This window comes from Sapajus apella, unplaced genomic scaffold (genome assembly GCF_009761245.1).
Source record: "Sapajus apella isolate SASKATOON/1434 unplaced genomic scaffold, GSC_monkey_1.0 scaffold1, whole genome shotgun sequence".
NCBI lineage: Eukaryota > Metazoa > Chordata > Mammalia > Primates > Cebidae > Sapajus > Sapajus apella.
The window spans coordinates 61,847,325-61,863,006 of NW_022436941.1; the positions used below are offsets into that span (position 1 = coordinate 61,847,325).

General features: G+C 38.7%; 1 protein-coding gene across 7 annotated transcripts in view; it reads left to right on the plus strand.

Annotated features, from left to right (window-relative positions):
* Positions 1-4,076: 4,076 nt before the first annotated feature.
* The window catches only part of AP3B1 (adaptor related protein complex 3 subunit beta 1), a 269,274-nt gene continuing 257,668 nt past the window's right edge, over positions 4,077-15,682 (plus strand). For all 7 annotated transcript variants that reach the window (XR_004268935.1, XM_032277581.1, XM_032277584.1 and 4 more), the window contains exon 1: positions 4,077-4,375. Coding sequence is in view for 6 of the 7 variants with exons in the window: in XM_032277581.1 (XP_032133472.1) it covers positions 4,248-4,375 (128 nt within the window). In the remaining variant the exon portion in view is untranslated. The remainder of the gene's footprint in view (positions 4,376-15,682) is intronic.

Below are 15,682 nucleotides of genomic sequence, written 5' to 3' on the forward strand. Positions count from 1 at the left end.
ACAACATATTCTAGACAATAATGAGAAAATTTGAACACTCAGTATCTATAAAGTATGCCTACAAATCAATAAGATAAAAGATCCACTTAAAAATAAGCAAGAGACGGTCGGGCATGGTGGCTCACACCTGTAATCCAAGCACTTTGGAGGCCAAGGTGAGTGGATCACCTGAGGTCGGCAGTTAAAGACCAGCCTGACCAACATGGTGAAAACTTGTCTTTAAAAAAAATAATAATAATAAGCAAGAGACAAATGAGGATAATAGAAGAAAAATTCAAATAATCATTTGATGTGTGCTTTAATTCTGTTATATTTAGGGTAACCATATATGCCTATTTCCCTGGCAAAGTCCTGGTTTACATGTGTTTGTCCAGTAAAATTATGACTAGTGTCACTTTTTGTCTTTAGAATTTCCTATTTGGGACTGGCCCCAGTGGCTTTCATCTGTAATCCCAGCACTTTGGGAGGCCAAGGTGAGTGGATCACTTGAGGTCAGGAATTCGAGACCAGCCTGAATAACATTATGAAACTCCATCTCTACTAAAAACACAAAATCAGTCAGGCATGGTAGCTCATGCCTGTAATCCCAGCTACTTGGGAGGCTGAGGCCATAGAATCACTTGAGGCCGGAATTGCTTAAACCCGGGAGGCAGAGGTTGCAGTGAGCGGAGATCATGCCATTGCATTCCAGTCTGGGCAACAAGAGTGAAACTGTCTTAAAAAAAAAAGAAAGAAAACTTCCTATTTGGAAAATAAATGTTATTGTGTCTCTACTTAGAATAAATGAGATGCAAGTTTAAATGATAATAAGGATTTTATTATTATTACCAATCAGATTAGCAAGCATTAGAAAGATTTACAATATACATTGGTGGTAAGGTTGTGTTGAAACAGAATATTGGTGAAAGAGTTAGTATTCTCTTTTCAGTTTAGAAATTTGACAATATCTATAAAAAGTGTGCATATAATCTGTTCTAGCTATTGGACTTTTGGAAGCTTAACTAATGGGAACATTGGTATAAAGACATGCACTACAGAGTTGGTGTAAAGACCCGCACTGACAGAGTTGTTATAATGGTCCAGAACTGGAAACGGTCTACACGTGTGTCAATAGGCTATTGATTAAATAAATACAGGTCCACCTGTGGAATGTAATACTATATAGATGTTTGAAACAATGAGAAGCAGTAAGATGCAGAATGGTATTATAGTTTTAATTGGTATTTGGAGAAATATGCACATTCAACATTTATTTTTCTATGCTTAGAGAGAAAAAGCCTGAAAATATATACATCACACTTAACACCTGCTATCATGAGCGTTAGATGAACAGAAACTGAAACAGAAAGTTTGATAAAGGTTTTGTGAAGTGTTGGGGGTAAAATCATTTTTTAAAAAGATATAGCTTATTTGACAATAACACAAGACAGTACATATGCTGGCAGGAAACAGAAAAATCTGGTTTGGCTTGGTAACAGGTGTCAAAGAGTAATCTTTTAGTTCTGTTAATGTTTCTTCTGGTTGGAAGGGTGTGGACTTTTTTTCCTCTGTCAGAAAACTTCATGGCTATCTAAGAGATTTTTCAATTCTGAAGATATGGAAACGTTAGACCACAGCCTATGGAGTTATTATTTTTTATCTTTGACTAAGAATATACAGTCTTAGAATTTTAGGGCAGTAAGGGGCCTAAGTCTCTTCTTGTCAATGGTCTCATTTTCTTTTTAGTTATAAAAAGAAAGTTTTATCTATTTCATCCAGGATTGTATGCTTTGTATCTTATATGTAATATTCCAGAGAAAAAGAAAGCTACCAGTAACTCTTTTTTGAGGAATAGACATTGTTAATATCAACACCATTCAAGGAGAATGTAAAAACAAACCAACCCCCCAAAACAAACCCCCCAATCAAAAACCCCAATATTATAGGTCAATCTCCTACCTGAGGCTGCATGAAAAAATAAAAATATTGCAAAATAAAGTCAAGCAGTTAATTAAAAATGACAGACTCGAGGATCTTCAAGTCCATCGGAAAAATTACTCAACGTAAAAGTGGATAAATAGGTTCATGTACAATTCCCAAAGAATAAAATGCAAATGGAGTAATAATCACATAAAATATTCTCAAGTTCATTATGATCATGAAAATGAAAATTAATTACAATATAAATAATATTCATTCGTTTCATATTGATGACAATAAAACATTTTTAGAAAGCTAATCGTTTGTAAGAATGTGAAGGAAGAAGATTACACGTTGCTAAAAGTATGCTGGAAAAAAATTTAGGATATCTGGTAAAAGTACACATACTCTAAAACCAAGAAATTCTATAATCGGGTATGTGTCAGAGGTTTTCCAGGTTATGTGTATTATATCAATGTCTTCATTTTACAAATAAAGTAACCAAAGCCTAGATCCTTGTATTATTAATATATATAAAATTACTTAGTTTGTATATGTGTGCCTGATATATATGAAGCATTATATAACATATAGTAATGATCATCATCAATAGTCTGTTATAGGTGAAATTCTTTTAATTAATATCATTAATGTAGACAAACAACACATTTTAGGTGCTCATCGTTGCATCTCCGGAGGTATTCTAACCACTGAATTAAAAACCTGCCAAGATTTGACCAGACGAAGTTCGGAGGATGTTCCTTCCTCTTCTACCCAGAGCCACGCTCGTGCGTGCTTCCACAGTGACAATGTGTCCTTTTACACTTGGAGAGCACACTCTGATTCTTGAAAATCCCCACCGCCTTCCCAGAGGCAGCCTGCCTTTAGGTTAGCGTTATACCTGGTAGAACCCCTTGACAGTTTCAGTACTTGGCTTCCAGGACTTCGGGTGTTAACGCCTGCCTGGACGGGAGACACCGGGGAGAAGCGAGGGAAGGAGCTGAAACTCACAGGAGAAGGCGGGCTGGGGGTAGGCACTCCTGGAAAGAGGTTTTTCCGGGTGCCAGCACCCGAACAGAGCTACTCCGGGGCCGCCTGGGCTTGCTAGTGCATCTTAGTGAGTGACACTACGGGGACAGGACACTGGAAGAAGTGGTAGAAGACAGCTGCGCCTGGCGCGCGAGTTGGTCTATTTATTTTTGGTAGCTAGACGGCAGTAGGACGCACCACTTCAGCTCCAAAAGGGAACTGGGGGCCTCAAGATTTTTTTTTTTTTCCATTTTTTGGTAGCTAGACGTTAGTAGGACGCACCACTTCAGCGTCTGTGGAATTTCTGTACGGGAACTGGAGGCCCCAAGATGTTTTCTTTTCTTTTTCTTCCTTTTTTGTTCTTTTTTTTTTTTTTTTTTTTGAGACAGGGTCTCGCGCTGTCGCCCAGGCTGGAGTGCAGTGGCGCGATCTCAACTCATCGCTACCTCCGCCTCCTGGAGTCGAGTGATCCTCCCACCTCAGCCTCAGTAGCTGGGACCAGAGCCGCGCGCCACCACGCCAGCTAATTTTTATATTTTTTGCAGAGACAGAGGCTCGCTATGTTGCCCAGGCTGGTCACGAGCTCCTGGCCTCAAGTGATCCATCCGCCTCAGCCTCCCAAAGTGCTGGAATTACTGTTGAGAGCCACCGCGCCCAATCTGCCTCCAAGATTTTCGTTGCAAAGATGGAATGGCCGTTTCTCTGCGGATCCTCCAAACCAGCGTTGGGAGAGTCCTCCTTAAAGTCTAGGGGAAAAGTTGCCTGCGGCGGATGTGATAGTAAGGCAACGCCGGATGGAGGAAGGTAGCCGAAACAAGCAAGAAAAGGAAAAGTGATAGCGAAGGGTTTAGGAAAGTTGATCTGGCGTGGTAAATGGCGTTTCCGGAGAAAACTGAAAACTATTGCTTTACAGAAGTCTAGCAAAGAGCTGTCCGGGCTCTGGAAACTCCTTAAGGGATCAAAATGGATACAATGGGTATCCTTCTCCTACGACACCACTTACGGGCCGCGAGCCGGGCCGTCCGCCACCCTCTACCTCCCTTCCCGCGGCCAGGCTCGCGGCCGCTCAGCTACCGCTAAAACCCGGAGCAGCGAGGTTCGCGCAGGCCTGGACGGCCCGGGTAGGAGCCTGACGGCCCGCATACTGCGCATGCGCAGGGGGTGCACCGCCAGGTCGGCTCAGGGAGCCGTGACGAGTCCGGAAGCGCCTGCGCGCGTCTCTCAGTAGGGGAACTAGTTTTGTTCCTTGCCCTCTGGACTGGAACCTTTTGGAGACGACCCCCGGCAGAACCAACCCCGCACCCGCCAGCACCGCAGCAATGTCCAGCAACAGTTTCTCTTACAATGAGCAGTCCGGAGGAGGGGAGGCGGCGGAGCTGGGTCAGGAGGCGACCTCAACCATTTCCCCCTCGGGCGCCTTCGGCCTTTTTAGCAGCGATTTGAAGAAGTAAGGAGAAAGGTTTGGGGTGTGGGGATGGGAGGGAGGAGCTGGGGACTTGGAGGAGTGGGCGCCGGGGTGGGGCTCCCTGGAGAGGAGCGGGGTCGCCCAGAGACCTGAGCGAAGCGGGGCGGTAACTTGTCCCGCGGGTGGGTGGATGGGGTTGGTTAGCGGTGGTGGGAGTTGCAGGAGTTTGGGGCGAGTGTGTGTAGGGGTCTCTAGTGGTTTTCTTAGTGAAAAGAAAACCACCTGGTGAGCTTAGACCCCCCCCACCCCTGAAGACGCTGGTTGAATTGGACTTGGCTGGCTCAGGAGTTTGAATTTTGAGCATAGTTTTCTAGTTTCATTGATAAATTCCCTGATTAGGGTGAAACGAGTATTTTGGTGAAAGTGAGTGCGAGTGTTGCTTGTGGGAAGCTATTTTGTGACCCCGGAGTGTAGGAGCAGAGAGGTGGATTGGGGCTGTTGGAATGGACAAACTGGTTTACACCAGTATTAATGTTCTTGGGCAGTATCCTTTGCACTACAGACAAAAACGCCAATCCAAAATAAACATATGAATAGAAAATATTTAGAAGGAATTTTACTCTGAACAAATTCTAAACTTTTACAAATTAATACTGTGAATTTTAAATACGAATGTTAAACAAGGTACACTTAGTTTTGTAAAAAGTACCACCGAGAAATGGAAAGAAATCCCAAGTTGATTTTTGTTGGGATGGGGGGTGGTATGGCGGTATTGGTAGTGGTAGTGGTTACATTGACCAGAATCCTGGTAACTTTGTTTATATTTTATTGTAATCATTTTTACATTTCTCTTATTTTAAATCTTTAATTACTAAGCAATATGGTCACATAATAGTCTGTTGCTAAATTAAGGTAAAATAACTGCTGGTAGCTTTGCAGGTATATTAGAGGGTATAATTAAAATTTAAGCGTTACTAACACTTGGGTGGTCTAGAAAGTGCTGCTAGTTGAAATTAGGATTACATTTTGGTTGTATTGATGATCGAAATAATATCTATAGCATATAAGATACAATCTTTTGAGTTTTTCTGTCTTATAGGTTAGAAAAGTTTAAAAGTAAGGTGAGATTTCGTTTTTCATTATCTGCACTGGATAGATAACCCATTATTCTAGCATGGAGCTTGTTGCCTCTACAGTTGTATTAGCAAAATGTTTAGACGGAATTAACCTGTACATTGGCATTAATCTATTTTGCAAATCAATTTACTTTTATGATTTGTAAATCCCAGCACTTTGGGAGGTGAGGCAGGAGGATCACTTGAAGCCAGGAGTTCGAGACCAGCATGGCCAGCATGGTAAGACCCGGTCTCTACTAACAATACAAAAATTAGCTAGGTGTGGTGGCGCGCTCATGCAGTTCCAGCTATTCAGGAGGCTGGGTCAGGAGAATCCTTTAACCTGGGAGGTGGAAGCTGCAGTGAGATGGTGCCTCAGTGCTCTAACCTGGGCGACAGACACTCCATCTCAAAAAAAAAAAAAAAAAAAAAAAAAAAAGGAAAAATATTTTTGTCAGATTTGGACCTGATTTGGGGGGAAAAAAACAAAAAAACAAACGTGTGACCTTGACTCTGTGACCAGTGGTCTTAAGGTGACCTAACAGGTGGGGTTTAATATAAAAGTAGCTAATTGATTAGGGGTGATATGTAATGATATGTAACATGCAAATTACCATGGTTGAATTGTGTTCCTCAAAAGATATTTATTGAGTGTTTGTGCATTTGTGCACACTGATTTACATTTATTGTCTGATTCAGTTTTCCTAACAGCCCTGCAGGCTATTACCAGGTATTTCTGTGCTCCCACTTTACACATGAGGAAGTTGGAGCATGGTCGTTAACTTGTGAAAGCTAGAACATTACACTGCCTGAATTTGAATCCAGGGGCTCCAATATTAGAGCCAATTCTCTCAAGTGTTTAGATGTGCTACTTACTACTTGATGAAATTTATGGTATTTTTATTAGTAAGTGCATGCAAATCACAAAAAGCTCGAAACTTTAGACAGTAGCTTTAAGTAGTACCACCAGAGAAGCTTCCAGGGATTAGAAACATTTGGCTATTGAACTGCAATCTAATGGAATTGTACAGAAACAAGGAGACCTCTGTTCTGGAAGTGGTCATTAAATCTCTCTTGAGTCCACATTTTCTCATTTATAAAACTGTAATATTACTTGCCTTTAAAAAAAAAAATCGAATGACAAAATTTATGTGAAAAACTTAAAGCTTACCCTGTTCCTCAGCTCTTATTTTTAATGGTTTACTTTGATCAAGTTTACAAAAAAGTTGCAACAGTAGCACAGAGAGCTACCCTTTTGCAGGTTTATCATTAAAAAAATTGCTACATTGCTCGCTTTGTAGCACTTTGTCGCTCACTCTCTCCATGCATATACAGGCACATACACATACTCATGTTATTACGTCTTCTGAACTGTTGGAGACTCGGTTGTACACATCATGTTCTTTTACACTTTAAAATCTTAGGCCGGGCACGGTGGCTCACGCCTGTAACCCCAGCACTTTGGGAGGCGGAGGCAGGTGGATCACGAGGTCAAGAGATCGAGACCATCCTGGTCAACACGGTGAAACCCCGTCTCTACTAAAACTACAAAAAATTAGCTGGGCATGGTGGCGCGTGCCTGTAATCGCAGCTACTCAGGAGGCTGAGGCAGGAGAATTGCCTGAACCCAGGAGGCGGAGGTTGCGGTGAGCCGAGATCGCGCCATTGCACTCCAGCCTGGGTAACGAGAGTGAAACTCTGTCTCAAAAAAAAAAAAAAAATTAATAAAATCTTAATGTGTAATTTTTAAGAACAAAGATATTCTCTTATACAGCTACAGTGTGTGATGTATTCAGGAAATTTAATGCCCACACAATCGTATATAATCCTTTGTTCTAATAAAGTTTTTTTTCCCCAGCATTTTTTCCCTCAAGTACAGGATCTAGTCCAAGATAATATATTTAATTTAGTTGCCATGTCTCTTTAATCTTCTTTAATCTAGAATAGTTCCTTATCCTTTTTTGTCTTTCATGACCTTGGCATATCTAAGGATTGCAAGCCAATTATTTTATTCTATGTGAATCAATTTGGGTTTGCTGGCGTTTCGTCTATTTAGATTCAGGCTATGTATCCTTGGCCGGAATACTACCATAGGTGATGCCTGCTTTTCAAACTATTACATTTGGATGCATAGGGTGTCCACTTTCATGATGCTAATTTTCCTAGTCACAGGGTTGTCCAGTTTCTCTATTGTATTATTGCTATTTTTTTTTCAAATTATGTGTGGGGAGACACTGAGACCATGCAGATGTCTTGCTCCTTATTAAATTGACTGCTTGTGCATTTAACAACCATTGATCAATCTCCTGAACCTGTCTTTTCCACCATGGCTGCAAAATGGTAATGTTTCATCTCTCTAAGTCCCTCTACTGTCCTGCTGTTTGGCTTTTTGACCTAGAGCTGTGTTCTCTGATCCTTCACTAACCATCTCAATGATGCTGAAGTACTTCCTAGTCATAATATTATTGGTGTTTTCTGAATTTAATCTTATTTATCAGTATTAGTTATCCTCTCGCCCCCCTTCAAACAGAACCAGAATTAGATGGCTTTATGAAAGTGGATCCTATACCTAATTTGTTGGCTAAAAAGGCCTGTGTATTAGATTATTGGCTTCAAGATTTTTAATTTCTTTATTTAAAATGTAGAGAACTTATTTTTGTACTCTTAGGTTTTATTTTTTGAGATATGTTTTACTCTGTTGCCTTGGCTGGAGTGCAGTGGTGTGATCATGGCTCACTGCAGCCTCAGCCTCCTTGGCTCAAGTGATCTTTCCCACCACAGCCTTCTGAGTAGCTGGGACTACAGGAGCATGCCACCAAGCCCAGCTTATTTTTGTATTTCTTGTAGAGATGGGGTCTTGCCATGTTGTCCAGGCTAGTCTTGAACTCCTGGGCACAAGCAATCTGCATGCCTCATCCTCCCAAAGTGCTGGGATTATAGGTGTGTACCACTGTGCCTGGCCCCGTCTTTCTTTTTAGAATGTTCTCAGCTTTTATTGCTTCTGTTTTTTTCTAAGTTATTTTTCTTTTTTATTAAAAAAAAAAACTTATTTTAACCAATTTGGGTTTGTGTGTGTATAATTAAAAATAATTTTGGTAATTCTATTACTGAGTTAAAAATTTAATTAGGAATTAATTTCCAGAAACAGACAAGACTAATTAATTTTTCTTAATTACAGTAGTAAAGCTACTAAATTTGTAAATCTGTCTTCTTTTGAGAGCATCATGATATATTAGAAAGAACACTGAAGCTGGAATGGTGGCCCACACCTGTAATCTTAGCATTTTAGAAGGCCCAGGCAGGAGGACTGCTTGAAAACCCAGGAGTTCCAGACCAGCTTGGGCAACGTAGTGAGACCTTGTCTCTATAAATAAAAATGGGGGGAAAAACTCAAAAATCACTGGATGCAGAGTCAGAAGACCTGGATTTAAGCTGGTGTTTTCCACTTGCAGTAGTGCTTCTCTGTTCAAGTTGCTGACATATTCAAACCTCAGTTTCCTTATTTCTATGCAGAGTGTAATAATACTTGCCTCCTTTATGAGGATCTCATAAGATGGTATACTTCAAAGTGATTTCTAAACTAGGATATTAACTAACACTATTTGGGAAAGTTGGTGAAGACTTCATTGAAGTAGTGACATTTTAGATCTTAAAGCCTGAGGTTTTTGCCAGGTGAAGGAAAGATGGGTTCTTTAGGCAGAGTATGTAGAAACTGCAAGAGCTGCAAAAGAAAGTGCAGGTTCAAATGAGATGGATATTTAGACATCACGATTTTAAATAGTAGGTAAAGTGTGAGAAAGGATGAAATCACCCAGGGAAAATTTTTCTTGTTAGACGAGAAGGCAGTATAGACAAAACCCAGGGGACACCTGGATATAAAGTATGAATGGAAGAACTAGAAAAAGAGACAGAGCTCAGAGGGGTGGGAAACCACAGGAAGGTTTTGTTTTTTTTTTAAAAGATGCTAACAGGAAAATTAAAAGAAGGAAATGGTCAGCTATGTCAGGACTTGTAGTGTGAGGGCAGATAGAATGAAGGCTGAAAATAGGCCCTTGGGTTTAACAATCGAAAGGTGCCTTTAGAAGCCAGTAATTTAGCAATGCAGTACCTCCTGAACACGTTGAAAGGCGGCATTTTTACTCCCTGTTGAAATCAGTTGTTTAACTCCCTGTTTTCATTTGTTTAGATTCAAGGAGCTAATTGAGATCCAAGCAAAGGGCAGCGTGCTTTCCTGTAGTCAGTAATATAACCCAGTGTATTTGATATTGCATCAATAAAGCCTGACTTATTTTTTAACTTAAATTTTACTCATTGTCAACTTTACAATATCAAACATGAAAATCTCATCACATTCCTTCTTAACCTTTACTATCAGTGATTCTCAGGAGAGTCCAGTAGGAAGATGACATGTGTCTGTGGTTTGTATGCAATTATAGCAACTCTGACTTTATCTCCACTGCCATTTGGATCTTTCAAGAAGGCATGTAGAAATGCAGCTGAGCAAGATTCATTTACTTAGAGGGATGTTATTGAATATACTTTATTTAAAAATAAAATTTTATTAATAGTGACACACATTATATTTGACATACCTCAAAGAATCATTATGTCTCACTATGGGGTTCTAAACTTATTTGTGTTTAAGTCTGTTCTTTATTAATACTAGTGTCTATACCATATTTTGGGGTGTTTTTTATTTAACATTTTTCACTGTCTAGTCTAGAGCTTGCTCCACTTTCTTTTTGCTTATCCTAGTCTTTCTCATTTAAATCTTTATCTTATTCTGTATTTTCAGTTTATGTAGTTGCTCAGTGAATATTTCTTAGATATTTATATAGATAAATCTGTCACACATTCTGCTAATTTAAAGAGTATGATTTGTATGAAGGTGCCTAGCAAAATGTTTGGCTTATAATTTTGCTTAATAAAATATTTTCAGATCCTTATACTCAATTCAGTGATTTAGATTCCATTAATGTTTACTCTCTCATTAGCCACTATTGTTAAAAAATGAAGCATGACTGATTCAGCAGACCTTAATGCAGAAGGAAACCCTCATCTGGTATCTCCATTGTATTGTATTACAGCATCACCCTGAAGCTAATTGTGTATAGGTTCAAAACAACCATTTTTTCCTTGGGATTGATTTGGTCTTTGCTGTGGTTAGAATTAACTGGCTTGGAATTGTCACATAGGTGTGGAATGAACTTTACAATCAGGATTTTTAGTTTTTATCCCAGTCTTCAAAGGCATCTTTACCTCCAAAATTTTGAATTATTCCATATGTACGGTTCATTCCTCTGTGTTTTCACCATAAAAATACATAACAAGTAGAAGACCTTTATCTTGTTTTTAAGAAATTTAGACTTTATTTGGAGAGGTAAGGCTAATGTGAACTAACCGTTAGTAATTCAGGTATACAATTAATGTTAAATTGTATAATTCAGCTTTTCAGTGTGACATACAGATTGAAAATTACTTGTTATAAGCCTTTATTTGTGTAAACAGTGATTTACTGAAGACAGTGGAAATGCTGGAATTTTGAAATGTCAAACACATTTCAGTTTGAGGTGTTGAAAATGTTGGTGCCCTGAGTTATAAGCATGGTATGAAGAGGCTTGGGCTCCTTCCTCATTGTGCATTCCTTTCTCTTGTGCTCAGGAGTCTAGGGTCGCTGCTATGAAAATACATTTCAGTTATGATTTTGTTAGCATACCGTTATACATCTGATCATCTTTAAGTTCTGAAGATTTAAATCTCCTGAGTTCTAATAATTCCAGTTTTGATAACTGATCTGTCTTGTTAATTATGTTTAGCTAATTGAAATTTATGGTCATTAGATCTGGTGCTAAAGCTGTTAACATATTTGCTTGCTGTATATGTAAACTGGATTCTACTTAAAAAAAATTTTTTTTTACAAGGGGTACATTAAGTTTTAGGAAAGTTTAGTATTTTATTGATTTTTCATTAAAGTAAATTTCAGCATTTGTTCCAAGTTGACTAAAAACAGGAGAAGAAACCGTCTGCTGGTATCTGCAGTGCATGCCTAGCAGCTGAACTAGTTGTGTTTGTCTTCATAAAAGTAAGACTGTTAGTTTTACAAAGGGCCGACTATTCAAATTAAGGATTGTCATTTCAGTGGTGCAGTAGGGTTCCATTTATAATATCATTTAATTCTTGAAATATATTTCAAATGAAATAAGATTTTACTACACTGAATAGAAATTTGATGAAATATTGCCTGTAAAGAGTCCTACTTTCCAACAGATTATAGAGCCTTTTATCTTATTTTGCTTTGCTTGCATATCTTCTTGAAGGAGAGTCGGTTTTGACTTTTACATTTTGTCTTAATAAATATTCAAGAAAATATTCTTTCCTTGACAGTAGGATATGCTATTTTAAAAATCACTAATCTGGTAAAATTTGGGGAGAAAAATCTGAAAATTAAATTTCAAGCCTTACCATTAAGTCATAAGATGTGAGATTTTATGTTATTTAAAAAAATATTTAGTATTTGGAGCAGCATTACCAGAGCTGAATGATTAAAGCACACGAAAAAGGCAGACAGATGGTTGGTTGAAATGTTGTTTTTTGCTGCATGAAAAGTTATAAATGCTCATAGAATGACAAATGTATTATAGTGAAATAATTTGACAGTATTGCAATTGTGTGTATAAATGAACTGCTGACAAAAACAAATTGCCTGCAGTCCAAATTCAAAATTTAAAATGAAGAGCTTAAAGTAGAATAATCAAGAAGGAAATGATTTTCCTCTATTTCATATTATTATGAACAGCATTGGTTTGTGTATTTAGAGAAGGCTTATTTAGCATATCAGCTGGAAAGACTTAATAAATCTACAAAAGTGAACAACTTATAGTCAATGTCTGCTTATTGATGGACTGATTATTTATATTGCTGATAGGAACCAACCTAATTAGAAGTCCAGTGTCTTTAATTTAACTGAGTGAGTTGGCATGGTAGCTGGACAAATGAGAGAAGAATGAATAGGGCCCTGTCTCAATTTTTTTTTTGTGCTGCTATAACAAAAACCTGAGACTGGGTAATTGATAAAGAATAAAATTTTATTGCTCACAGTTTTGGAGGCCATGAAGTCCAAGATTAAAGTACAGGCAGGTTTAGTTTCCTGGTAAGGGCTGTTTTTTGCTCCTAAGATGGCCCTTTGTTGCTGCATCCTCTGGAGGGGATTAATGCTGTGTCCTCCCTGGGCAGAAGGTGGAAGGGCAAGAGAATGGAAGACTGTGAAGCCTCTTTTATAAGGGCCTTAATCTCATTCATGATGGGAGGAGTCCTCATAACTAAATCTTAAAGGTCTCATATCTTAATACTATCACATTGGCCATTAAGTTTTAACATCTGAATTTTGGCAGGGATACATTCATAGGTTGGCAGAGCTAGGCATCACCCAACTTTATTCTTGGAATGGGTTTTCTGCAAGTTTTTTAAAGCCTAGGTTGAGAATGTGGTCAAGAAGGATGAGGGAGAAATTAGTAAAAATATGAGGGCAGAGAGATAAGGGGCAGAGTGGAAGGTGGAGACCTGATTGTGTAGGGCCTTGTAAAATCATTGTAAGGTCTTTGATTTTACTCTGAGTGAGGAGGGGAGCCATTTGGAGACTTTTGAGCAGAAGGATGAGATGATTGTTTACTATTTAAAGGGAAGTTTTGCCTCTTCAACTAGGAGTAGTAGACTGCAGCTTTGAGGCCGGGAGACCAGCAAGGTGACTCTTATAGTAATTTAGGCAAGAGAAGGTAATCAGATTCATGGTAGTAGAGAGAAGTGTGTGAGTTATGGATGTATTTTAAAGGTAGAGCCAATGAGATTTGCTGATAGTTTGGGATGTGATATGTGTGTGGGAGAAAACATATCAAGGGTGGATACAAGGCTTTTTGCCTACACAGCTGGAAGTTTGCAACAGCTGTCAACTAAAATGAAGAATATTGTGCAAAGAGCAGTATTTTTTTTTTTTTAAGCGGAAAGGAGACCAAGAGCTTGTGCGTGTTAAGTTTAGAGATGTGATTAGGCATCCATGTGGAGATACTAAACAGGCAGTTGGATATTAGAGTCTGGAGCCTAGAGGAGGAGTCAGGTTAGAAGTATAAATTTGAGAATCTTCAGGTTGTAGATGGTATTCGATACCATGGGATTGGATGAGACACCAAGGAAGTGAATGTAGAAAAGGGTCAGAGTATTGGGTCAGTCCTGGAGCAATTGTGTCAGATAATACAAATGGGTCAAGTAAGATAATTACTGAGAAATGAGTTTTGGATTTGTCGGTTGAGGGGACTTTGGTAACCTTGACAAGCAGTTTAGGTGCATTGCGGGGTGGGCTGAAAGCCTCATGAGTGGGCTCAAGAGAGAAAGGAGAAGAGGAATTGTAGTTAGTATGTTTTTAAATATAGAGGAGCAGAGAAATGGAGTAGCACTTGGAGAGGAATGTTACACCAAGGAATTTTTCCTCAAGACAAGAGAAACTGCATTATCTTGTTTGCTGATGGAACCAACTGATGTAGAGGAGGAAAAACAGATGATGCAATAGAGAGAAGGAAAATTGCTGGAGAATTGCTGGTATCTCCTTTTCCTTCTAGAAAACTTAGCAGATACAGGGTAGCTGAAAAATAACAACCCTAATTTCTTTTTTTTCTTTTTTTTTTTTTTTGCGACGGAGTTTTGCCCTTGTTACCCAGGCTGGAGTGCAATGGCACAATCTCGGCTCACCGCAACCTCTGCCTCCTGGGTTCAAGCAATTTTCCTGCCTCAGCCTTCCAGGTAGCTGGGACTACAGGCGTGTGCCACCATGCCCAGCTAATTTTTGTTATCTTTAGTAGAGACGGGGTTTCACCATGTTGACCAGGATGGTCTCGATCTATTGACCTCGTGATCCACTTGCCTCGGCCTCCCAAAGTGCTAGGATTATAAGCATGAGCCACCGCGTCCGGCCAACAACCCTAATTTCAACACCCAGAGGAAATTGGTTAATATACTATGTATCTTTTAGCCTTTTTTCTTTTGCATGTATATTTATATGTATGTGTACGTATATCATGTGTTTTTAAAGCAAAGCTATATGTTTTCATAATATGACATTGAAATTTGCTTGTTTCATTTACCAATGCATGGAGCCTATTCATTTCTTAAAATGATAGTCCTTTTAGGACAAATTGTAGTTAAACTACTATTTATTAGTTATTAGGAAAGTAAACAACTAAGGTATACAAATGAGGTTATGTAGCTAGCTCCACTAAAGGATTTAAATAGTATCTTATATAGAATGGACTTTATTAATTATTAACTCTGTAAGTATAGTAACCTCGCAAAAGAATGAATACTAATGATGTTAGATGGTTGTACTGATGAGGACTTTCCACACATACCTGTGTATACAAAGCAGAGAGAATAGCATATACCTAAGTTTAGAGCTGTAATGTTCAATACAGTAGCCACTAGCCAAATGTAGCTATTTAAATTAAATTTAGTTATATTTAAAAATGTAGTTTCTCAGTCACACTAGCTACATTTCATGTACTTGATGTAGCTAGCAGTTACTATATTGGATAATGCAGATAAGTGATTATTTCTGTTATCACAGAACATTTTGTTGGATACTGCTGGTTTGGAGGCAAGGATTTATGGCTTACTTAGGGAACAGGAAACAATTCAGTATGGTGAGAGGAAATAGTTGGGAGGAAATGAGGGACTGACTGGTGAAAGATGGTTAGGAGGTAATCAGAGTCTATATTATGAAGTATTTTACTTACCATGCTTAGAAACTTGGATTTTATCATGAAAGTTTGCACAGTAAGGAGTACTAAAGTATAGGTGCAACATAAAGCGATTTATTTTTGGTAAAGATCACCTTGGCTGTGTGGTTTGTTGAGACAGTGTGATATGATGGTTACACACACCCACTCTGGAACTACTACTCCTGGGTGTGAAAATGTAGCACAGAGTTAATCAGTGGTACTTGGACAGATTATTTTAGGACTCTCTGCCCTTGGTTTTCTTATCTGTAAAATGGGGATTAGGATGGTACTGTACCTACACTCATTGACTAGTTGTCAGAATTAAAAGATTTGATGTATATAAATAGTACCTGGTACATAATAAACATAGTAATTATGATTACCATTATAACACCATTAAAGTCATTTAAAGTTTTGTTTTCATTTTTGTTTTTTAGTTTTAAGAGACACAGCCTCTTTCTGTGCCCCAG